The sequence below is a fragment of the Perognathus longimembris genome, chromosome 11, assembly GCF_023159225.1.
Source record: "Perognathus longimembris pacificus isolate PPM17 chromosome 11, ASM2315922v1, whole genome shotgun sequence".
In the NCBI taxonomy this organism is placed as follows: Eukaryota; Metazoa; Chordata; class Mammalia; order Rodentia; family Heteromyidae; genus Perognathus; species Perognathus longimembris.
Window position 1 is genome coordinate 67,051,195 of NC_063171.1, and position 24,238 is coordinate 67,075,432.

The 24,238-nt window shown below is 67.4% G+C and overlaps 1 protein-coding gene across 1 annotated transcript in view; it reads left to right on the forward strand.

Moving 5' to 3' along the window:
• The window catches only part of Kif26b (kinesin family member 26B), a 273,177-nt gene extending 261,699 nt beyond the window's left edge, over window positions 1–11,478 (forward strand). Inside the window, 3 exon segments of the mRNA XM_048358260.1 lie at window positions 5,926–6,128; window positions 6,556–6,706; window positions 11,330–11,478. Coding sequence (XP_048214217.1) covers window positions 5,926–6,128; window positions 6,556–6,706; window positions 11,330–11,478 — 503 coding nt within the window.
• Window positions 11,479–24,238: the final 12,760 nt, after the last annotated feature.

The following is a 24,238-nucleotide window of genomic DNA, read 5'->3' on the forward strand; positions in this document are numbered from 1 at the left end:
GACAGCCCCGTCCACCCCCCATTGCTGGTCACAGACGTGGTGGACAGCCCCGTCCCCCCCATTGCTGGTCACAGACGTGGTGGTGGACAGCCCCGTCCCCCCCCATTGCTGGTCACAGACGTGGTGGACAGCCCCATCCCCCCCCCATTGCTGGTCACAGACGTGGTGGACAGGCTCGTCCCCCCCATTGCTGGTCACAGACGTGGTGGACAGCCCCGTCCCCCCCATTGCTGGTCACAGACGTGGTGGTGGACAGCCCCGTCCCCCCCCATTGCTGGTCACAGACGTGGTGGACAGCCCCATCCCCCCCCCATTGCTGGTCACAGACGTGGTGGACAGGCTCGTCCCCCCCATTGCTGGTCACAGACGTGGTGGACAGCCCCGTCCCCCCCATTGCTGGTCACAGACGTGGTGGACAGCCCCGTCCCCCCCATTGCTGGTCACAGACGTGGTGGACAGCCCCGTCCCCCCCCATTGCTGGTCACAGACGTGGTGGACAGCCCCGTCCACCCCATTGCTGGTCACAGACGTGGTGGACAGCCCCGTCCACCCCCATTGCTGGTCACAGACGTGGTGGACAGCCCCGTCCACCCCCATTGCTGGTCACAGACGTGGTGGTGGACAGCCCCGTCCACCCCCATTGCTGGTCACAGACGTGGTGGACAGCCCCGTCCACCCCATTGCTGGTCACAGACGTGGTGGTGGACAGCCCTATCCCCCCCATTGCTGGTCACAGACATGGTGGACAGCCCCGTCCCCCCCATTGCTGGTCACAGACGTGGTGGACAGCCCCGTCCACCCCCATTGCTGGTCACAGACGTGGTGGACAGCCCCGTCCCCCCCCATTGCTGGTCACAGACGTGGTGGTGGACAGCCCCGTCCCCCCCATTGCTGGTCACAGACATGGTGGACAGCCCCGTCCCCCCCATTGCTGGTCACAGACGTGGTGGTGGACAGCCCCGTCCCCCCCCATTGCTGGTCACAGACGTGGTGGTGGACAGCCCCCGTCCCCCCCCATTGCTGGTCACAGACGTGGTGGACAGCCCCGTCCCCCCCATTGCTGGTCACAGACGTGGTGGTGGACAGCCCCGTCCCCCCCATTGCTGGTCACAGACGTGGTGGACAGCCCCATCCCCCCCCATTGCTGGTCACAGACGTGGTGGTGGACAGCCCCGTCCCCCCCATTGCTGGTCACAGACGTGGTGGACAGCCCCGTCCCCCCCCATTGCTGGTCACAGACGTGGTGGTGGACAGCCCCGTCCCCCCCCATTGCTGGTCACAGACGTGGTGGACAGCCCCATCCCCCCCCATTGCTGGTCACAGATGTGGTGGACAGGCTCGTCCCCCCCCATTGCTGGTCACAGACGTGGTGGACAGCCCCGTCCCCCCCATTGCTGGTCACAGACGTGGTGGACAGCCCCGTCCCCCCCCATTGCTGGTCACAGACGTGGTGGTGGACAGCCCCGTCCACCCCCATTGCTGGTCACAGACATGGTGGACAGCCCCGTCCACCCCCATTGCTGGTCACAGACGTGGTGGACAGCCCCGTCCCCCAACATTGCTGGTCACAGACGTGGTGGACAGCCCCGTCCACCCCATTGCTGGTCACAGACGTGGTGGACAGCCCCGTCCACCCCCATTGCTGGTCACAGACGTGGTGGACAGCCCCGTCCCCCCCATTGCTGGTCACAGACGTGGTGGACAGCCCCGTCCACCCCCCATTGCTGGTCACAGACGTGGTGGACAGCCCCGTCCCCCCCATTGCTGGTCACAGACGTGGTGGTGGACAGCCCCGTCCCCCCCCATTGCTGGTCACAGACGTGGTGGACAGCCCCATCCCCCCCCCATTGCTGGTCACAGACGTGGTGGACAGGCTCGTCCCCCCCCATTGCTGGTCACAGACGTGGTGGACAGCCCCGTCCCCCCCATTGCTGGTCACAGACGTGGTGGTGGACAGCCCCGTCCCCCCCCATTGCTGGTCACAGACGTGGTGGACAGCCCCATCCCCCCCCATTGCTGGTCACAGACGTGGTGGACAGGCTCGTCCCCCCCATTGCTGGTCACAGACGTGGTGGACAGCCCCGTCCCCCCCCCATTGCTGGTCACAGACGTGGTGGACAGCCCCGTCCCCCCCCATTGCTGGTCACAGACGTGGTGGACAGCCCCGTCCCCCCCCATTGCTGGTCACAGACGTGGTGGACAGCCCCGTCCACCCCATTGCTGGTCACAGACGTGGTGGACAGCCCCGTCCACCCCCATTGCTGGTCACAGACGTGGTGGACAGCCCCATCCCCCCCATTGCTGGTCACAGACGTGGTGGACAGCCCGTCCACCCCCATTGCTGGTCACAGACGTGGTGGACAGCCCCGTCCCCCCCCATTGCTGGTCACAGACATGGACAGCCCCGTCCCCCCCATTGCTGGTCACAGACGTGGTGGACAGCCCCGTCCCCCCCCATTGCTGGTCACAGACGTGGTGGACAGCCCCGTCCCCCCCATTGCTGGTCACAGACGTGGACAGCCCCGTCCCCCCATCCCCCCCATCCTGGGTCACAGACGTGGTGGACAGCCCCGTCCCCCCCATCCCCCCCGTCCTGGGTCACAGACGTGGCGGTGAGGATGTTTGGTGCTAGCAAGCAGCTCAGGCCCATCATGGCCGTCTGTGCCTTGCGGCCTGCGTCTCCCAGCGTCTCTGTCTCCGAGTCTGTCTGACCGCACTTGGGCTGCACAGGTTGAGCTTCTCCCCCGTCGGCACAGACTTTAGTGGCCAGGCACGCGGGCAGGCTGGGGGCACACTCGGGGCACACTGGGGCACGCGGGCACACTGGGGGCACACTGGGGCACACTGGGGCACGCGGGCACACTGGGGCACGCTCGGGGCACGCGGGCACACTGGGGCACGCGGGCACTCTGGGGCACACTCGGGGCACGCGGGCACACTGGGGCACGCTCGGGGCACGCGGGCACGCTCGGGGCACGCGGGCACACTGGGGCACGCGGGCACACTGGGGCACGCAGGCACACTGGGGCACGCAGGCACACTGGGGCACACTGGGGCACGCGGGCACACTGGGGCACACGGGCACACTGGGGCACGCGGGCACACTGGGGCACGCAGGCACACTGGGGCACACTGGGGCATGCTCGGGGCACACGGGCACACTGAGGCACACTGGGGCACGCGGGCACACTGGGGCACACGGGACACACGGGCTTGTGGGCACGCTGGGGGCACACTGGGGCACGCGGGCACACTGGGGGCACACTGGGGCACACTGGGGCACGCGGGCACACTGGGGCACACTGGGGCACGCGGGCACACTGGGGCACGCTCGGGGCACGCGGGCACACTGGGGCACGTGGGCACACTGGGGCACGCGGGCACACTGGGGCACGTGGGCACACTGGGGCACGTGGGCACACTGGGGCACGCAGGCACACTGGGGCACACTGGGGCATGCTCGGGGCACACGGGCACACTGAGGCACACTGGGGCACGCGGGCACACTGGGGCACACGGGACACACGGGCTTGCGGGCACGCTGGGGGCACACTGGGGCACACTGGGGCACGCGGGCACACTGGGGGCACACTGGGGCACACTGGGGCACGCGGGCACACTGGGGCACACTGGGGCACGCGGGCACACTGGGGCACGCTCGGGGCACGCGGGCACACTGGGGCACGTGGGCACACTGGGGCACGTGGGCACACTGGGGCACGCAGGCACACTGGGGCACGCGGGCACACTGGGGCACACTGGGGCACGCGGGCACACTGGGGCACACGGGCACACTGGGGCACGCGGGCACACTGGGGCACGCTCGGGGCACGCGGGCACACTGGGGCACACTCTGGGCACGTGGGCACACTGGGGGCACACTGGGGCACACTGGGGCACGCGGGCACACTGGGGCACACTGGGGCACGCGGGCACACTGGGGGCACACTGGGGCACACTGGGGCACACGGGCACACTGGGGCACACTGGGGCACGCTCGGGGCACACGGGCACACTGGGGGCACACTGGGGCACGCTCGGGGCACACGGGCACACTGGGGGCACGCTGGGGCACACTGGGGCACGCGGGCACACTGGGGCACGCTCGGGGCACGCGGGCACACTAGGGCACGCAGGCACTCTGGGGCACGCTCGGGGCACGCGGGCACACTGGGGCACGCAGGCACACTGGGGCACGCGGGCACACTGGGGCACGCTCGGGGCACGTGGGCACACTGGGGCACGCGGGCACACTGGGGCACGCTCGGGGCACGCGGGCACACTGGGGCACGCTCGGGGCACGTGGGCACACTGGGGCACGCAGGCACACTGGGGCACGCGGGCACACTGGGGCACGCTCGGGGCACGCGGGCACACTAGGGCACGCAGGCACTCTGGGGCACGCTCGGGGCACGCGGGCACACTGGGGCACGCTCGGGGCACGTGGGCACACTGGGGCACGCAGGCACACTGGGGCACGCGGGCACACTGGGCACGCTCGGGGCACGCGGGCACACTAGGGCACGCAGGCACTCTGGGGCACGCAGGCACACTGGGGCACACTGGGGCACGCTCGGGGCACGCGGGCACACTAGGGCACGCAGGCACTCTGGGGCACACTCGGGGCACGCGGGCACACTGGGGCGCGCTCGGGGCACACGGGCACACTGGGGCACACTGGGGCACGCGGGCACACTGGGGCACACTGGGGCACGCGGGCACACTGTGGCACGCTCGGGGCACGCGGGCACACTGGGGCACGCTCGGGGCACGCGGGCACACTGGGGCACGCTCGGGGCACGCGGGCACACTGGGGCACGCTCGGGGCACGCGGGCACACTGGGGCACTCATGGCTGCCTGCGCGGGCGGGGCGGGCCTCACGGCGGCTCCGGTCGCGGTGGCCCTCTGGTGTCCGCGCTGACCGCGGCTGGGTGGTTCCCGCGGGTGTCCGCGTGCGGTGCGTCCTGGCTGGGTGGTTCCCGCGGGTGTCCGCGTGCGGTGCGTCCTGGCTGGGTGGTTCCCGCGGGTGTCCGCGTGCGGTGCGTCCTGGCTGGGTGGTTCCCGCGGGTGTCCGCGTGCGGTGCGTCCTGGCTGGGTGGTTCCCGCGGGTGTCCGCGTGCGGTGCGTCCTGGCTGGGTGGTTCCCGCGGGTGTCCGGGTGCGGTGCGTCCTGGCTGCGTGGTTCCCGCGGGTGTCCGCGTGCGGTGCGTCCCGGCTTGGACTTGGGAATCCGACACGCGGGGCCGCGGGCTTCATGAACGCGGAGGCCGAGCGGGCGGGACTCCCAGCGCCACGGCGGGGCGGCTCCTGCTGCCTGGTGACCGGGCAGCGGAGGGCGGGCAGGCAGGAGCTGGGGTGCACAGTCCCCGTCAGCGAACCCCCCAGAGGCCTCACCCCCTGGCACGAGGCCCCTCTGAGAGGCCAGCAGCCTGCCAGTGCGGCCTTGCGCTCCCGCCCTTCGCCGCGCGCTCGAGATCCCCGCCAGCAGGCTCTTCTGCGGAAGCCCCTCGTTGCCTGGCGTTTACAGCTCGCTCTCTTGCGTTCTTGGTGCCTCAGTTTCCCTTGTAGGAGAACTGAACGAGCCACTGTGTGTAGTCAGCGAGGGCCAGGCTCGCCAGTGCCTGACCTTCCCCGGCCGTGGGCCGGCGCTCGTGCCGGGGTCCTGGGGTCGGGGGCCTGGCGGCAGACGCCCTCACGGGGCTGAGAACACCGTGTGCCGAGGGCGCCCCGGCCCAGAGGCGCCGCCGCTGGGGCACGGGCTCGGGAAATCGGGGGTGGGGGGCCCCGGGAGGCGGCCCCGGAGGCGGGGGCGGGGGGAGCGTCCCCGGGCGCCCGGGGGGCCGCGTGGGGCGGGGCGCGTGAGCGGCGGGCGTGCGGCTGTGCGCGGTGGCGAGCGTGCCGCGTCTCCTCGCGTCTCCGCCTCAGGCTCCCAGCGACGGAGGCTCATCCCCGCGCTGTCCCTGGACGCCGCGTCCCCCGTGAGGAAGCCCGCGGCCGGCGCGGGGCTGCGCTGGGTGGACGGCCCTCTGCGCGGCGCCCCGCGGGGGCTGGGGGAGCCCTTCGAGATCAAAGTCTACGAGATCGACGACGTGGAGCGCCTGCAGCGGCGCCGGCACAGCGCCGGCAAGGTGAGGCCGGACCCGCGGCGGGCCCCGGGGGGGGGGGGGAGGGGAGAGGGAGGGAGGGGAGGGGAGGGGGGCCTCCACAGACCCACGGGGCTGCAGAGGGTTCCCCCCGCCCCCCGGAAGGCCCGCGTCTGCGCGGGGTCCCATGGGTGCCCCCCCCCAGGGCTGCTTGGCTGAGGCCGCCCCCCCGCCCCCCCCCCCCGCACGCAGGGGCCTGTGGGTGCCCCCCCCCCCAGGACTGCTTGGCTGAGGCTGCCCCCCCTCCCCCCCCCCCCGCGTGCAGGGGCCTGTGGGTGCCCCCCCCCCAGGACTGCTTGGCTGAGGCCGCCCCCCCGCCCCCCCCCCCCCCGCACGCAGGGGCCTGTGGGTGCCCCCCCCCGGGGCTTGGCTGAGGCCGCCCCCCCTCCCCCCCCCCCCCCCCCCCGCGCAGGGGCCCGTGGTCTTCAACGCGAAGCTGAGAATCCTGGAGCACCGGCAGCAGCGCATCGCCGAGGTCCGAGCCAAGTACGAGGGGCTGATGAAGGAGCTGGAGGCCACCAAGCAGTTCCTGATGCTGGACCCCGACAGGTGGCTCCGAGAATGTAAGGACCCCCCGCCCCCCCCGCAGCCGCCGGGGCCCGCCCGGTGCTCACCCACGCCCACGGCGAGTGTCCCAGAGCCACAGCGGTGCTCACGCTCACGAGTGTCCCAGAGCCCACAGCGGTGCTCGCGCTCACGAGTGTACCGGACCCACACCGGTGCTCACGCTCACGAGTGTCCCAGACCCACACCGGTGCTCACGCTCACGAGTGTCCCGGACCCACAGCGGTGCTCACGCTCACGAGTGTACCGGACCCACAGCAGTGCTCACGCTCACGAGTGTCCCGGACCCACAGCAGTGCTCACGCTCACGAGTGTACCGGACCCACACCGGTGCTCACGCTCACGAGTGTACCGGACCCACAGCGGTGCTCACGCTCACGAGTGTACCGGACCTACACCGGTGCTCACGCTCACGAGTGTCCCAGACCCACACCGGTGCTCACGCTCACGAGTGTACCGGACCCACACCGGTGCTCACGCTCACGAGTGTCCCGGACCCACAGCGGTGCTCACGCTCACGAGTGTCCCAGACCCACAGCGGTGCTCACACTCACGAGTGTCCCCAAAGCCCACACCGGTGCTCACACTCACGAGTGTCCCAGAGCCCACAGCGGTGCTCACGCTCACGAGTGACCCAGAGCCCACACCGGTGCTCACGCTCACGGGTGTCCCAGAGCCCACAGCGGTGCTCACGCTCACGAGTGACCCAGAGCCCACACCGGTGCTCACACTCACAAGTGTCCCAGAGCCCACACCGGTGCTCACGCTCACGAGTGTCGAGTGTCCCGGACTCTGGGGAGCCGGCGGTGACCACAGCTTCTCAGCTCTGCAGGGCAGGAAGGCCAGATTGTGACGGGCGCCATGTCCCTCCTGCATTTACGACACCCCAGGGAAGCACAGGCAGCAGCCCAGTGGGACTGCAGGCCACAGAGGCCTCCACTGCGCCCTCCCCCTCCCCCACGGGCCTTCTCCACTGCGCCCTCCCCCTCCCCCACGGGCCTTCTCCACTGCGCCCTCCCCCCCCACGGGCCTTCTCCACTGCGCCCTCCCCCTCCCCCACGGGCCTTCTCCACTGCGCCCTCCCCTCCCCCACGGGCTTTCTCCACTGCGCCCCTCCCCTCCCCCACGGGCCTTCTCCACTGCGCCCTCCCCCTCCCCCACGGGCCTTCTCCACTGCGCCCTCCCCGCTCCCCCACGGGCCTTCTCCACTGCGCCCTCCCGCTCCCCCACGGGCCTTCTCCACTGCACACACCCCCTCCCCCACGGGCCTTCTCCACTGCACACACCCCTCCCCCACGGGCCTTCTCCACTGCGCCCTCCCCCTCCCCCACGGGCCTTCTCCACTGCACAAACCCCTCCCCCACGGGCCTTCTCCACTGCGCCCTCCCCATCCCCCACGGGCCTTCTCAAATGCGCCCTCCCCATCCCCCACGGGCCTTCTCCACTGCGCCCCTCCCCTCCCCCACGGGCCTTCTCCACTGCGCCCTCCCCCACGGGCCTTCTCCACTGCGCCCCTCCCCCACGGGCCTTGTCTTCTGCGCCCCTCCCCCTTACCCACAGGCCTTCTCCACTGCGCCCTCCCCCTCCCCCACGGGCCTTCTCCACTGCGCCCTCCCCTCCCCAACGGGCCTTCTCCACTGCACACACCCCTCCCCCACGGGCCTTCTCCACTGCGCCCTCCCCATCCCCCACGGGCCTTCTCCACTGCGCCCCTCCGCTCCCCCACGGGCCTTCTCCACTGCGCCCCTCCCCCACGGGCCTTCTCCACTGCGCCCCTCCCCCACGGGCCTTCTCTTCTGCGCCCCTCCCCCTTACCCACAGGCCTTCTCCACTGCGCCCTCCCCCTCCCCCACGGGCCTTCTCCACTGCGCCCTCCCCTCCCCAACGGGCCTTCTCCACTGCACACACCCCTCCCCCACGGGCCTTCTCCACTGCGCCCTCCCCATCCCCCACGGACCTTCTCCACTGCGCCCCTCCCCTCCCCCACGGGCCTTCTCCACTGCGCCCCTCCCCCACGGGCCTTCTCCACTGCGCCCCTCCCCCACGGGCCTTCTCTTCTGCGCCCCTCCCCCTTACCCACAGGCCTTCTCCACTGCGCCCTCCCCCTCCCCCACAGGCCTTCTCCACTGCGCCCTCCCCCTCCCCCATGGTCCTTCTCCACTGCGCCCTCCCCCTCCCCCACGGGCCTTCTCCACTGCGCCCTCCCCTCCCCAACGGGCCTTCTCCACTGCACACACCCCTCCCCCACGGGCCTTCTCCACTGCGCCCTCCCCATCCCCCACGGGCCTTCTCCACTGCGCCCTCCCCCTCCCCCACGGGCCTTCTCCACTGCGCCCTCCCCCCTCCCCCACGGGCCTTCTCCACTGCGCCCTCCCCCTCCCCCACGGGCCTTCTCCACTGCGACCCTCCCCTCCCCCACGGGCCTTCTCCACTGCACACACCCCTCCCCCACGGGCCTTCTCCACTGCGCCCTCCCCCTCCCCCACGGGCCTTCTCCACTGCACACACCCCTCCCCCACGGGCCTTCTCCCCTGCGCCCTCCCCCTCCCCCACGGGCCTTCTCCACTGCGACCCTCCCCTCCCCCACGGGCCTTCTCCACTGCACACACCCCTCCCCCACGGGCCTTCTCCACTGCGCCCTCCCCCTCCCCCACGGGCCTTCTCCACTGCGCCCTCCCCCTCCCCCAAGGGCCTTCTCCACTGCGCCCTCCCCCACGGGTCTTCTCCACTGCACACACCCCTCCCCCACGGGCCTTCTCCCCTGCGCCCTCCCCATCCCCCACGGGCCTTCTCCACTGCGCCCTCCCCCTCCCCCACAGGCCTTCTCCACTGCGCCCCTCCCCTCCCCCACGGGCCTTCTCCACTGCGCCCCTCCCCTCCCCCACGGGTTTTCTCCACTGCGCCCCTCCCCCTCCCCCACAGGACCCGCCCCCTCACCCTTTCTGTCTCCTGGGATGGGGAGCCTCGGGGCACGTGGGTCCCTGACGCTTCCAGCCATAGACGCCCCACGGCCTCTGGCCTGTGGGCTGTGTGGCCTCTGTGGGCGGCCCTGTGGAAGGCGGGGTGCAGACTTTTAAGAGGACTTGAGAGCAAGATCAGAACCCCACGTCAAGTGGGGTGACCGCCTGCGGCTCCGGACAGGTCTGCTCGCCTCCAGCTGTCTTTGTAGCCACTCGTCTTGGGGCGCTGCAGGGCACCGTGGGGCGCTGTGGGTCGCTGTGGGGAGCACCGTGGGGTGCTATGGGGGTGCTGTGGGGCGCTGTGGGGCGCTGTGGGTCGCTGTGGGGTGCTGTGGGTCGTTGTGGGGTGCTGTGGGTCGCTGTGGGGTGCTGTGGGGTGCTATGGGTCGTTGTGGGGTGCTGTGGGGTGCTGTAGGGTGCTGTGGGGCGCTGTAGGGTGCTGTGGGGCGCTGTGGGGCGCTGTGGGGTGCTGTGGGGTGCTGTGGGTCGCTGTGGGGTGCTGTGGGTCGCTGTGGGGTGCTTTGGATCGCTGTGGGGTGTTGTGGGGCACCGTGGGGTGCTGTGGGTCGCTGTGGGGCGCTGTGGGGTGCTGTGGGGTGCTGTGGGGCGCTGTGGGGTGCTGTGGGGCACCGTGGGGTGCTATGGGGTGCTGTGGGGCACCGTGGGGTGCTGTGGGTCGCTGTGGGGCGCTGTGGGGTGCTGTGGGTCGCTGTGGGGTGCTGTGGGGCACCGTGGGGTGCTGTGGGGCGCTGTGGGGCGCTGTGGGGTGCTGTGGGGCGCCCACAGGCCCGCACAGTGGGTTCTGTTTCCAAACGCCGGGCGGCTGCTCAGGAGCCCCGCTCTCCTCTGGTCATGGCCGGCTGTGGGCCTGGAGCACGAGCCCCACGCGGCAGCGCCCCCCCCCCCCGTTCCCACCCCACCCCACGTCCCTAGCCATGGCGTCTCTTGCTGCTTTGTTTCTATTTTATTTCTGACCCCAGGGCGGGGTGGACGGGACGGGCGGGCTGGGCGCGTGGCGGGGCCGGCAGGGCTGTGGGCGGCGCGAGTGTGACTGGCCAAGACGGCAGCGTGGGCCTCCGGCCGGGCCCCCGCCCACGGGGTCGGCAGCGTGGCCCTCCGGCCGGGCCCCCGTCCACGGCGTTCCCCCCGCGCGGAGGGCGCCAGCCCGCTTGCCTGGCCGCCATGGGACACGGGTGGGGGCCCCGACGCCGGCCCCAGGAAGGGAGGGCCGCGCCCGCGCCCGCCCGCCCGCCGCGCTGGCCGCGTCTAAGGCTTCCCGGTCCCGGTCTCAGCGCGTCCCGAGCTCCGGCCTCCTCCCTGTGGGTAGACGCTCGTGTGTCACCACGCTCCCCGACGCCCAGGGAGGGGGGACTCCACAGGGCTGCTGCCTGAGGGGCACAAAGGGCCACCAGGGGCCCGTGTCGCTCGAGGCAGAGCCCGAAGGGGGGCTTCTCCCTGGCACCCCCCCCACCGACTGTAGCTAGCTAGGAGGAGCGCAGGGGCGTGGGTGATGGGCGTACGCAGAATCAACTGGAAGCCCAGCCCTTAGCGATGGCCGGGAGGCCGAGGCCAGAAGGGAGGGCACCCGGGGGGCCCACGTCAGGAGCTGGGCCCCTGCGGTAGAGGGGTGCTCACCGGGCCTCTCCCCCCCCCCCCACGCAGTTGACCTGGAGCAGGTTCTGGAGCTGGACTCCCTGGAGTACCTGGAGGCGCTCGAGGGCGTGACCCAGCGCCTGGAGAGCCGGGTCAACTTCTGCAAGGCTCACCTCATGATGATCACCTGCTTCGACGTCACCTCGCGGCGCCGGTGAGGGGCGCCCCCCCCCCCCCCCCGCCCGTCAGAGCCGCCGCCCCGGCGACAGCACGAGCAGCACGAGGGCCGGAGGAAGTCTGGACGCGCACGGAGAGGAGGGCGATCTGCCCGCGCCTTCTGCAGGGAGGGCGCGGATGCGAACCACGAGGAAGGAGAGCGGCGGGAAGCGCGGGGCGCGGGCCCGGGGCGGAGGGGGCGTGGAGGGGCGCGGGGCGTGGGGAGCGCGGCCCGAGGGGCGGCGGGACGGGGCCGCGCGGACACAGCCACGACCGCCCGGGTCCGGGTTAAGTGCCTTGCAAATCTTCACGGTTGCCCAGACGTGTGTGTCCCCATCTCCGTGTCCAGACGGTGCTAGCCGCGGGGCAGCCGCAGACAGAGCCCCGCCGCCAGGGCTCGCCGCGCCGTCCCGCTGTTTATCTATCCTGACCTGTGTTTGCAAGTGAGTCGTGTCTGTAGAACGCTGTGCTGAGCAGTATTGCATACGAATAAACGTCCACCACCTTTCACGGTGACTCTGATGTGGCCGCTCCGGCAGGGCGGGCTTGGGGGGCCGCGGCACCAGCGCCTCCCACAAGCGGCCGGTCGGGAGGGCGGGCGGGCGGCGGCCGGGCTGCCGAGGGCCACGGGGTCCTGGGGCGCCGGCCCCCTTCTTCTTGCGCCAGGTCTTCGTGGCCCTCACGACAGGCTTACTCTCGTTCCGATTCCAAAGACTGTGAGTCGGCAGCTGGGGCCATGTTTCCCGTCTCGTGACGTCCGTGAAGAGGGGGGGCCGGCGAGGCGGAACCGTCTGGGGTGCCGGCACCACTGGCTTAGGACAAGGAGACCCAGCAGGCTGAGCCCAGCCCGCCCTCCCCTCCCCCTCCACCCCTGCACTACCCTCCCCCCTCCAGTCAGCTCTGCTCAGAGCCACTGTGCCTGCGATCACAGAAGCCATGGCACCCGGCACCCGGACGCGGCCCGGACCCCGGGGACGGCAGAGCGGCCCCCTCGCCCAAGGGCCGCCCCCCCCGCCCCCCGAGGGTGTGCGTGGGTGCTCCCGGGCCCCGGGCCTTCCTGCTGCCGACCGGCCCCGCCGCCATGGTGAACCTCCACCGCTCTTGCGGGGACCTCCAGACACCACGAGCACAGCCAACACCCCGGCTGGCGGGCGCCTGAGCTGGGCACAGAGGCCGCCCGGCCCGGCTCCGGACCCCAGCCAGGAGCCAGAAGCCGGCCTCGTGCGCCGCGTGTCACCCCGCCGGGCACGGACGTGGGCGCTGGGCGCTGCGTGTGCAAGGCCCGGCCCTGCCTCGCGCTGGCTTCACAGACGGAGGGCCGAAGGCACGCGCAGCTGCGTGACGGGCTCCAGCGCCGCGGGCACCCCTGCAGCGTCCCCGTGACGGCCAGGGGACCTCAGAGGGCAGAGGTCTCGCTTCCAGGCCTCACAGATCTGAGAGCCACGCGGCTCCACGCGGGGAACTCGGTCCGCGGGCTCCGGGCCTCTGCGTCAGGAGGCGGCTGTGACTTCAGCTCAGCTGCATTGGTCGCCTTCCGTGGACGCCCGGGGTCCGCGTGCCGCAGGGTCTCCAGTCACGCGTGGACGCCCGGGGCTCCGCGTGCCGCAGGGTTTTCAGTTGCGCGCCAGCCAGGAACTCCACCGCGTGCCCACGCGTGTCTCCCGTCCTTTCCCCAGCGCCCTTCCCTGGGCCTCGGAGTCGCGCGCAGCGCGCTGTGGGTCTGGGTGACTCCACGAGGCGCTCCTGTCTGCGGGCAGCCGCTGGCCCGGTCTGGCACGGCCCCCGCTTGGGGGTGTGTCTTCCGTGTCCCCTGGAAGGGCTCGGGCCGGCCACGCTTCCGCCAAGACGTGGCCACTCGAGCGTCCAGAGCGTGCGCTGAGCGAGTCTTCGGAGCGGGGCCCTGGGTGCGGGGCTGGGGCTGATGGAGCCACGCACGGCCCTCTCCCGAGGCGGGCGAGGGCCAGCTCTGCGCTGCCCCACCGACGGCCGGGGGGAGGGAGGGAGGCCGGGCCGACAGCCGCAGGGCCGCCAGGGAATGTGGGAGGAGCTCAGCCTTCCTTGCCATGCCTCCCCCTCCTCTGGAGACCGTTACCACCTGCAGTTCACACACGCGCGCACACACACGCGAACACAAACGCGCACACACACAGCGTGAAACTCAGCAGTCGTCCTGACAACTTATTTCTAAATTGAATACTGTTTATTATTTCCCCACTGATAAAGTCAGAATTCCAATTCAAGGTGCTATTAAAACTTTTACCAATCCCCCCAGAAGTTGGTTGTCTTCTTCTTTCTGAACAAATCAGAGCTGACACGTGTGCCCTACACAGAAGGCGCCTGGCCCCGCTCAGGCCGAGCCCACGCCCTGACGGCACCTGGGGGGGGGCAGCGGGCAGTGTCCCCCCCCCCCCCCCGCTGCACACCACCGCCGCCCTCCGGTGCTGCTGTTTCTGGATTCGTGCGCGCCATGGTTGGAATCCCCATCTCCTGTGCGCAGACGCGAGCTCAGGGGCGGGGCCGGCTTGCTGTCTTCGTCACTCTTGCAAAGTCTGCAGAGGCCTGGCGGGCGTGGGGGGAAGGGAGGGAAATCCAAGGGGGAAGGCGAGGGCAGAGCGTATGGCGGCCGTGTGGGGCGTGGCCGCCCCTCACCAGGCCCCGTGGGAGGGGGGTGAAGGTCGCCGGCCCCGTGGGGGGCTGGGGTGAAGGTCGCCACCCTCGTGGGGGGCGTGAGGAGGAGGCTGGTGAGCCGACGGGTGTGCTTGGGGGGTGTCGTAGCAGCTGCCTGGGAGCCGGGGGGGAGGGGACCCACCCACAGATGAGGGGGCCCGGCCTCCTCCCGGCATGCCCCAGGAGTGTGCCCTCGGCACACAGGAGTGTGTACATATGTGGATGTGTGTACAGAGGCATGTGACGTGGTGGGAGAGCACAGCATAGAAGGCCTGAGTTCGAGTCCCAGCTCCAGCCATTGTCTTGCCGGTGTCTCCGGAACTCGGTGTCCTCTGCAGCAGGCGAGGGAGACCTGTGCGCAGAGCTCTGCGTGGTGTACGCATGAGTTCGGTGTGTGACGTCCGCTGAGCTCTGTGCGTGGTGTACGTGTGTACCTGTGGAAAACGGACGTGCGTCTCTGTGCACAAACTGCAGACCAGGCCTGTGCATGTGTGTCAGAACTGCGAATTCACCCATAGGTGTGCAAGGGTGTCAGAATCAGCAAACCCACAAACAGGTCCTCTGCACCTTTTCACGGTGGATGATAGTGTTGAGCGTCCATGTTTTGGATTCAGCGTTTAACTGGATAGAAGATTGGTGCTGTTTACAACACGTCCTTAGCTCATAACTGTTTGCTGTTCACTTTTATTTTAATAAAGCTCATTTGTGAAGGTCAGAAATTGCACTATTCTGTCACCAGCCGCGGTGCAGGCTGGGTGCTGTGGACGGCCTGTGCGGAGCCGTCCACTGATGGTGATCGCCACGAGAGGCGGGGAAAGTCTGGAAACAGTCGCATCATCTCTTGAGCTGGCGACGCGAGTCCGTGGAGCCCCGCGCCGTTGCTCAGCGGGAAGCGTGGTTCGCTGGCTGTGGTCTCGGGTTTTGTGGCGTGTGAGGTGTACAGTGTGGTCGAAAAAAGAATCTGATGTTTAAAAGAATCCAACGATGGTGGCATTAAATGTTCACTTTTATTCTACCCAGCGTCACAGTCTCCTTTCATTCGCCCCCTCCGCGCCTGGGGGAAAGTGAGTCAAGGTGGGCAGGGGAAGGGGTGGCCCGGGCTGACCCCTGATCCCGGAGGGACAAAGCCCGGCTCCTCCGGGCACGGGGTGGCCGGCGCCAGGCTCGCAGCTCAGCCGGGAGCCCCGGAACCATCCCGACCCGGGGCGCCCATCCGCCTGGCTGCGCGTGTCCAGGGTCCCACGGGGTCCCGCCGCCACCGCGCACCGCTGGGGGCCTGGCACAGGGCCGGCCTCACCAGGCTGGTCCGCGGGAGCAGATCGGGCTGCCGGCGCCCCCGCGCCGCACCGGAAGGAAGCCGTGCCGCCCACCAGGCAGACGCCTCGGCCACCCAGCACCGCTCGGCCACGGCCCGGCCCTGCGACCGCCGGCGCGCCCCCCCGCCCCCCCCAAGGCCGGCCGGGGTCACACGAGCAGGGGCAGTGGGTGAGTGACCACCATGCCTGTGTTCTAGAAGCCCATCCCTCAACGGGAGGGGGAGGGACTACGGACAGGGTCCCCCCACCCAAGAGCGCAGGGCTAAGTGCCCGCTGCTCCCCCCCTCGCCCACCCTCATGTCTCTCGGTGCCAGGCCTGGCCTGAGTCCCACCGGCCCTCAGCTCTGCCAGGGCCCCTGCCCCAGGGCTGCAGGGAGTGCGGGTCCCCCCCACGAGCGCGGTGTGGTCCCCATGAGCACAGCGTGGTCCCCACGAGCGCGGTGTGGTCCCCACGAGCACAGCATGGTCCCCACGAGCACAGTGTGGTCCCCACGAGCACAGCGTGGTCCCCACGAGCACAGCGTGGTCCCCACAAGCGTGGGTGTGGTCCCCATGAGCACAGCGTGGTCCCACGAGCACAGCGTGGTCCCCACGAGGTCCCCACGAGCACAGCGTGGTCCCCACGAGCACAGCGTGGTCCCCACGAGCACAGCGTGGTCCCCACGAGCACAGCGTGGTGCCCCTGAGCGTGGGTGTGGGGTGTGGTCCCCCAGGAGTGCGGGTGTGGGGTGTGGCCCCCCGGGAGGGCGTCTCAGCAGGGCGGAAGCCGCCAGTGCCCTGCACACCAATTTGCCGAGCCAATGTCTCTGCACCATTGTCCTCCCTCTGCCCTTCCCCTCCCTCCTCCTGGCCGGGGCCCCACGCTCATCTCTCCGGGGTCCCGACACGGCGGCCCCCACGGCGCCCTGGGTGGAGGGAGAGCCCCGCGGAGATCGCAGGCCGCCTGTGATGGGCCGAGGGCGAAGCCCGGCGTGGAGGAAGCCGCCAGCCCGCCTGCGCCGAAGGTGCCCTGCCCGGGGCCTCCAGCCGCCGGCCTCTGCGTCCCACGGCCTCCAGGTCACGAGGCCTCTACGCACCCGGCCTCCAGATCCCACGGCCTCCCCGGGCCCGGGCTCCGGGTCCCACAGCCTCCAAGTCCCACGGCCTCCGGGTCCCACGGCCTCCACGGGCGCGGCCTGCAGGCCTCCGAGCAGCCCTGGCAGTCAGATGGCAGGAAGTGTGCCGTGAGGACCCCACCTTAGATTCTTTCCCCCAAACAAATCCTGGGCCCCACATCTGCCTGGCCTCCTCCCAGAAGCCCTTCGTGGAGGCCCCCCTGCCTCCGCCCACCCGGGACCTTGCCCTCTCATGGGGGTGCAGGGGAGCTTGCCTCCTCTCATAGGAGGGGGGCTGGCCTCACATCCATCCGTCACCGAAGACAAAGGTGGAGGAGGAGGGGGAGTGAACGAAGGGATGAGTGTCAGTCACCTGCGGGGTGGGGGACACAGGGCCTCCCTCCCCCCTCCCTCCCTCCCCCCCGCCCCGGGCCTGGGTCCCTCTTCAGGCCCTGCGCGGTTGCTGGGTTTGCTCAGAGAAAATCTCCACCCGACGGCCTTCCCCTCGGAGCACAGACAGGCGTGGGAGTCGCCAGGCCGCGAGGGGGAGCTGCGGCCCCTAAGCGGACTACCGCCAGAAGAGAGGGACGAAGACCCAGCCCGGCTACTGCATCACGTACACACGCGCGCGCGCACACGTACACACACGCGCACACACATGCGCACACACACGCACACATGCTGGACAACTTGGGATCACTCTGACCCCAGCCCTTGGGGAATGGTCTTCTCCCCCCCCCCCCCGCCCTCATCCGCTGACCCCCGCCCTTGGGGAATGGTCCTCCCCGCCCTCATCCGCTGACCCCCGCCCTTGGGGAATGGTCCTCCCCGCCCTCATCCGCTGACCCCCGCCCTTGGGGAATGGTCCTCCCCGCCCTCATCCGCTGACCCCCGCCCTTGGGGAATGGTCCTCCCCGCCCTCATCCGCTGACCCCTGCCCTTGGGGAATGGTCCTCCCCGCCCTCATCCGCTGACCCCTGCCCTTGGGGAATGGTCCTCCCCGCCCTCATCCGCTGACCCCTGCCCTTGGGGAATGGTCCTCCCCGCCCTCATCGGCCCCGCTGCCCCTGCCCTTGGGGAATGGTCCTCCCCGCCCTCATCCGCTGACCCCCGCCCTTGGGGAATGGTCCTCCCTGCCCTCATCCGCTGACCCCCGCCCTTGGGGAATGGTCCTCCCCGCCCTCATCGGCCCAGCTGCCCCTGCCCTTGGGGAATGGTCCTCCCTGCCCTCATCTGCTGACCCCCGCCCTTGGGGAATGGTCCTCCCTGCCCTCATCCGCTGACCCCCGCCCTTGGGGAATGGTCCTCCCCACCCTCATTGGCCCCGCTGACCCCCGCCCTTGGGGAATGGTCCTCCCCGCCCTCATCGGCCCCGCTGCCCCTGCCCTTGGGGAATGGTCCTCCCTGCCCTCATCCGCTGACCCCCGCCCTTGGGGAATGGTCCTCCCCGCCCTCATCCGCTGACCCCCGCCCTTGGGGAATGGTCCTCCCCGCCCTCATCCGCTGACCCCCGCCCTTGGGGAATGGTCCTCCCCGCCCTCATCCGCTGACCCCCGCCCTTGGGGAATGGTCCTCCCCGCCCTCATCTGCTGACCCCTGCCCTTGGGGAATGGTCCTCCCCACCCTCATTGGCCCCGCTGACCCCCGCCCTTGGGGAATGGTCCTCCCCGCCCTCATCGGCCCCGCTGCCCCTGCCCTTGGGGAATGGTCCTCCCTGCCCTCATCCGCTGACCCCCGCCCTTGGGGAATGGTCCTCCCCGCCCTCATCCGCTGACCCCCGCCCTTGGGGAATGGTCCTCCCCGCCCTCATCCGCTGACCCCCGCCCTTGGGGAATGGTCCTCCCCGCCCTCATCTGCTGACCCCTGCCCTTGGGGAATGGTCCTCCCCGCCCTCATTGGCCCCGCCGCCCCTGCCGCTCTGCTGCAGAATATTCCACCGCACACGGGGACCTGTCCACGCACCACATTCCCTGCTGGGGACATGGAGTCCGCCCGCCTCAACTCCTACGATCACTCCAGAATGAGCCCCCGTGAATCCCTCTCTCGTTTTCCTGACGAGTCCCCCCCCCCCGCCCCAGGTGTAGACGTGCACGTGCCGTGCGAGGGGAATGAAGCACGCCGCGGGGCCACGCTTTACCTGTCCACGCGATGGCCACGGACGCTTCGCGTGGCCCCGCGGCCTCGTTTCCCCTCCACCCTTCCTCTCCAGGGACGCGTCCATGCGTCTCCCCACAAACGTGCATTCGGGGGCGTGGGGCCCTTCTGCTTGCGGGGCGGGCGTGAGCGCGTGCGGGCCACCCAGCAGGCCAGAGCCCTGGCTCAGGTGCAGAGCTGGGGCGGGGCTACCAAGGGGGTGTGGGGGGGTGGGAGGGGTGGGGTGTGTTAGATGCAGCTGCTCCCCGGGCGCTGCCCGCACCCCAGCCTCCCTGAGAACTCGGGGCCGGGGACTCAACACCTGTGTTGTTTGTTCTCAACATGACATCTGGCATGAGCTTGAGATGGACACGGAGGCTGAGGAGGCCGAGCCTGCTGGCCTGGTCCCTCTGGGGCCCCGAGGGGAGAGGAGGAGGGGGAGGACGGGGAGAGGGGAGGGAGGAGGGGGAGGAGGAGAGGGAGCGGGGGGAGGGAGGGGTGGTGAAGGTGTTGGGGTGAGCTCACCGCTGGAGGATGGACAGAACCCGTTCTCTACTGCTGTGGGGACACGCCACAGCCTGATCGTTATAACCAATGGACACGCGCTCCGCTCAAAGTTCTGGCGGCTGGGAGCGGATGAGGGCGTGGGCCCTGGGCTCCGAGGACGGCGGGCCCGGAGGGCAGGACGAGAGAGAGAGAGAGAGAGAGAGAGAGAGAGAGAGAGAGAGAACACCCCCCGGCTCGCCATTGGGGAGCCCCGCCCCCCCCCGCGCCCACCTGCCAGGCTCGAGCGCACGGCCAGGCCTGGCGCCTCCGCCCCGCATGGACGCGCGGCTCCCCGCAGCCCCCCGCTCGGGGTCAGCGTCGAGGGCGGCCGCTGGGCAGGAGGAGCGCGGCCGGGCTGCCACGGCGTAACGGGGAGCCCTATTTGAACCCAATGTGGCGGGGGATGGGCACGACCCGCGCGCGGGGCCCCCGCCCCGCCGGCACAGCGAGCCCGGAGCGGAGCGCGCACCCCAGCGCTGGAAGGACGACGCGGTGACAGCCGCACGTCCAATACACGCGAAGCCGGGGTTCGGGGCTCTCGGCCCGGGGGCTCCTCTCGGCTCCGACACTGGTGCTCATTTCACGCTCACACTCGGCGGTGTCCGTGTGGCTGCGTGGACACGGGTGTCCACGCGTGATTTCCAAAAGATTCCCCCCAAGTCCCTGCATCTTCCCAGTCACGCACGGCTCCCACGCCGGCTCCGCACATCGACAGCCCTGGACGCCTCGCAGCGCCCACGGGAAAACAGAAGACTCAGAGCGGCTGATCCCGAAAGCAGCCGCCCTGCCCGTGCCCCGCGGCGGGCGCGCGCCTGACCTCCGCCAGGGACATCCCAAGCCACGCACAGGCGACGCGGTGCTGCGGTGCCCGGTAGCCCGCGCGCCCCTCTCGGAGAGGGGAGACGGCGCGCGCGCCCCGATAACACAGTCCGCCCGCCTCCCTGGAGGCCGCGCACAGCGCCTGATTGCGCGGAACCTGGCCGGGCCCCCTGCCGAGGCTCTTACAGGCCATTATTAATGCAGACCCCTTCAGGGGCTGTAATTTGGGATTCAATTTGCCATAAAATTGTCCTAAGTGTCACCTTCATCATTGGAGATCATGTGACCCATGAAACACATTGAACTGAAAGATGGCACCTCTTGGAAATGAATGTCAAATTGTCCCCCAGGAAAAAGGCGCTGGCATTGTCTCCAGTGCATTTCACGGTGATTCAGAGACGGGAGGGACTAACAGTAGCCCTCCTCCATTCCTCCAGCACAGCCTCCCCCAAATCACTCAGCACACAGGCCGGTAACCCAGCAACCCTCCACTCAATTACTTCTCTCCTTCCTTCCCTCTCCCCATCTTGCTTTATCCCTCCCTTCTTGCTTTCTTTCCTTTCTTTTCTCCTTTCTTCCTTCCCTTCTTTGTTTCCTTGTCCCTTCCTTCTTTGCATCCCTTTCTCTCCCTCCTTCTTTCTCCCCCATCTTTCTCCTTCTTTCCTTCCTTCCTTCCCCTTTTCCTTTCACTCCTTCTCATCCTTCCCCTTCCATCCTTTCCTTTTTCCATTTCTTCCATCCTTCTTTGATTCCTCTTTTCTATCCATCCATCCATCCATCCACCCATCCACCCACCTATCCATCTACCCACCCATCCATCCATCCACCCACCCACCCATCCATCCATCCATCCACCCACCTATCCATCCACCCATCCGATGGAGTCTCATTTTTCCCACTGACCTCCATTCCCTGGGCTCCAGTGACCTTCCTGCCTAAGCCTCCTGAGTAGCTGGGACTACAGGTGTGTACTACTGAGCCCTTGATTCCTCAGTAGATTTTGAAGGTTCCTTCCTATCTTTTAAACCTAAAATTCATACTTGGTCTAGCAAAAGATTCTTATGCTAATTCTAGATTCACAAAAGCAAGTTCGATGTCAAGTCTGGCATAACAAAAATTAGTTTGGTTAATCCTTATGGAAATGCAAATGAGGATGACAGGAGATATTAGCTAATACCTGTCAGAATATCTATGAGTCAAAAAACAAAACAAAAACCACAAAAGATAGCAAGCCAGATGTGGTAGTGCATTTCTGTAACCCCAGACACTCTGCAGGCTGAGACAGGAAGACTGAGTTTGAGGCCAGCCTCAAACTGAGATACTGTCTCAGAAAAGCAAACCAAAACAAACAAGAAATGGCAAGTGCCAACAAAGATGTGGGAAATTAGAACATCTGTGCTCTGATGGTGGGAATCTGAACCAGTCCAGCTGCTGTGGAAAACCCTGGTAGGGACCTCAAAAAATTCAGCATTATCATTCCTGTAAGATGGAGCAATGACAGCTCAGGAAGAACATCAGAAGAGGTGAAAACAGGCATTGATGAGGTGCCAGTACACCAGTATCCACAGCAATATGATGAAGAGGCTCAGGACGGTCCAAAGGAGGAAATAGACCGGGAGATGAACCTGCGTAACTTGGCCTACGGTTATTATTCCATGAGAGCGCATCCCTGAAGACACCACGACACGTGAAAAGGAGGACAAGTACTGTGATCCGCTCAGACTCAGCACCTGGAGTGCTCCGATCACAGAGGTGTGGCCACGGCTGCTTGGGGCACGGCAGGGCGGCCTGGGGACTTGCTGTTTGAGGTGCAGAGCTGCAAGATGAAAACCTTCTAAAGATGGACCATGAAGGTGGATGAGACAACACAGCTGTCCACTTAAAGCGGTTAAAACTGTAAATTACATGTTATGCGCACTAAAAGAGTAAAGGCAATTTGGCTGTCGAAACATAAAGATTTCACGGTTACGTGTGTTAAGTTGATAAACAACAAAACGTATAAAATGTAGGAATGCCCGGGGACAGTCTAGGCCTTTGCGTGGTCACGGGCTGCAGGCGAGGCTCCGCAGCGGGATGCGGGGAGGGGGGCGGGGGGAGGAGGCCAAGACGAGAGACCGCAGAACCAGCCGACGCTGGACCACGACCAGCACGGCTCGGCCGCTCCGCGCGGCTCCGGCACCCCTGCCCATCCCACGGGCACCGCTCGACTTCCGCGCAGCACTGCCCTGTGCTGCCTTGTTTGACAGACACATTTGCTGTCCCTGGTTGTCCTGGTGACAACCGATTCTGAGCCCAGACCTCGCCCCAGTGACAGGCCCAGGCAGCAGAGCACCCGAGGAGAGCAGAGCCAGTACTCTTCTTCCAGCAATGGAACCTACCAGACGGGGGGCACAAAGCAATCATGCGTAACTGTTTTGAAAACCCCGTGATTTACCCGGCTATTTGCATACTTGGCAGGGGGATGACCAGGAGATCACGAAGCTGGTTATCAGTCTGAGCAGACTCATGGAGACGCCGCTCTATCAGGTTTGCTGACTGGGTAGGTTCTCTATTGCTGGAGCCACACCCCAGCCGCCCTTCTTTCTGCTCTGGTTTATTTTGGGGGGGGGGGGATACAATTTCATGCTTTCTTCCTGGGGCAGCTTGGACTAGGTCCCCCTCCCTAAGCCTCACACACAGCTGGGATTACAGACATCGCCCATCATAGCCATCAAAAAACCAATGTTGAGTAAGCAAAATGCTGCTGACAGGAGGCTGAGTCCACTTGGGTTATCAAGTTATGCTTCACGTTACACTTCAGGATTGATTGGCTGTTCTCTACCTGCTTCCCACAGGCTGTGAGAGCTGAAAGCTGGGCAGCACTGACAGCTTCCCAGAGCCTGCCAGCGAAGACTGGCGTCTACCAAGGGGGCCCGGAGCCGTCCGCACCTCCAGCCCAGAGCCCAAAGGGCCCCACCTCGGGAGACACGTGACGTGAGTGGAGTAGCCACGCATCATCTTCATTTTCAAAATTGAATTAGGTGACTCAGGGTCACGAGTTTTCCTAGTCACATCCCAGAAAATAAATGTGTATAAATCCTTTCTAGAGGAAAACACCATTTTTCTATGTCTGAATTATTTTTATAACTTTTCATATACAATCCTTGGCATTCAACTAAAACATGCTCAGATATACAACGGGAAAAATTGCATAAAGAAAAGTCAAAAGAAAAAATATGTACTTCAAACAGATACAAAGAGGCTCAATTAGTAAAATTATTAGATGTGTATTTTACAATACATACATTCGATATAGTAAAAACAACAACATTAAGAACGTTCATAAGTATTAGTCTACTAAAACATGGATTTCTAAAAATGAAAAATAAAGCAGCTAAGAGCTAAATGGTAAGTACTGTAGTAAGAGTTAAATGGTTAGTTCTTACTAAGTAGACAGGACTTGTTGAAGAGAGACTTAGTAAACTGGAAAATAATTCAGAAGGAAAACCCCATAGAGAGATAGTGCCAGGAAAGTGGAAAAATACAAGAGAGGACAACAGACAGGCAGCACAGAGAAATGTAACGGGCACGGGGCCGGAGGTGCTGAGGAGACGAAAGAAGGCTCATACGCAACTGTTGGATAATTATTTGCTGAAAACATTCCATCACAGATGACGGAAGCCATCTTGGATTCAAAGGGCTCTACAAACGCTCTGTAGAAGGCCCTGCTGTCCGCCCCTCCAGCCCGGCCCGCCCTCTCCAGGCCCTGCTGTCCGCCCCTCCGGCCCGGCCCGCCCTCTCCAGGCCCTGCTGTCCGCCCCTCCGGCCTGGCCCGCCCTCTCCCAGCCGAGGGCAGGGGCCCGGGCGCCCGGGAGCCGGTTTCCAGGCCGCCCGCTCGCGTGCAGGCAGCAGGCTGGGAACGATGCCCAGGGGTCCACTCTGGCTTGGATGCATCCTTGTCCAGAGCAGCGGCTGCCGCTCAAGTTCCCAACGTGGAAGGCCGCGCTCCAGCGGGCGAGTGGACCACGACCACAGCCCTGGAGGCCACGGGAAGGCTGTGCTCCAGCGAGTGGACCACGACCACAGCCCTGGAGGCCACGGGAAGGCTGTGCTCCAGCGAGTGGACCACGACCACAGCCCTGGAGGCCACGGGACGGCCGTGCTCCAGAGGGCGAGTGGACCACGACCACAGCCCTGGAGGCCACGGG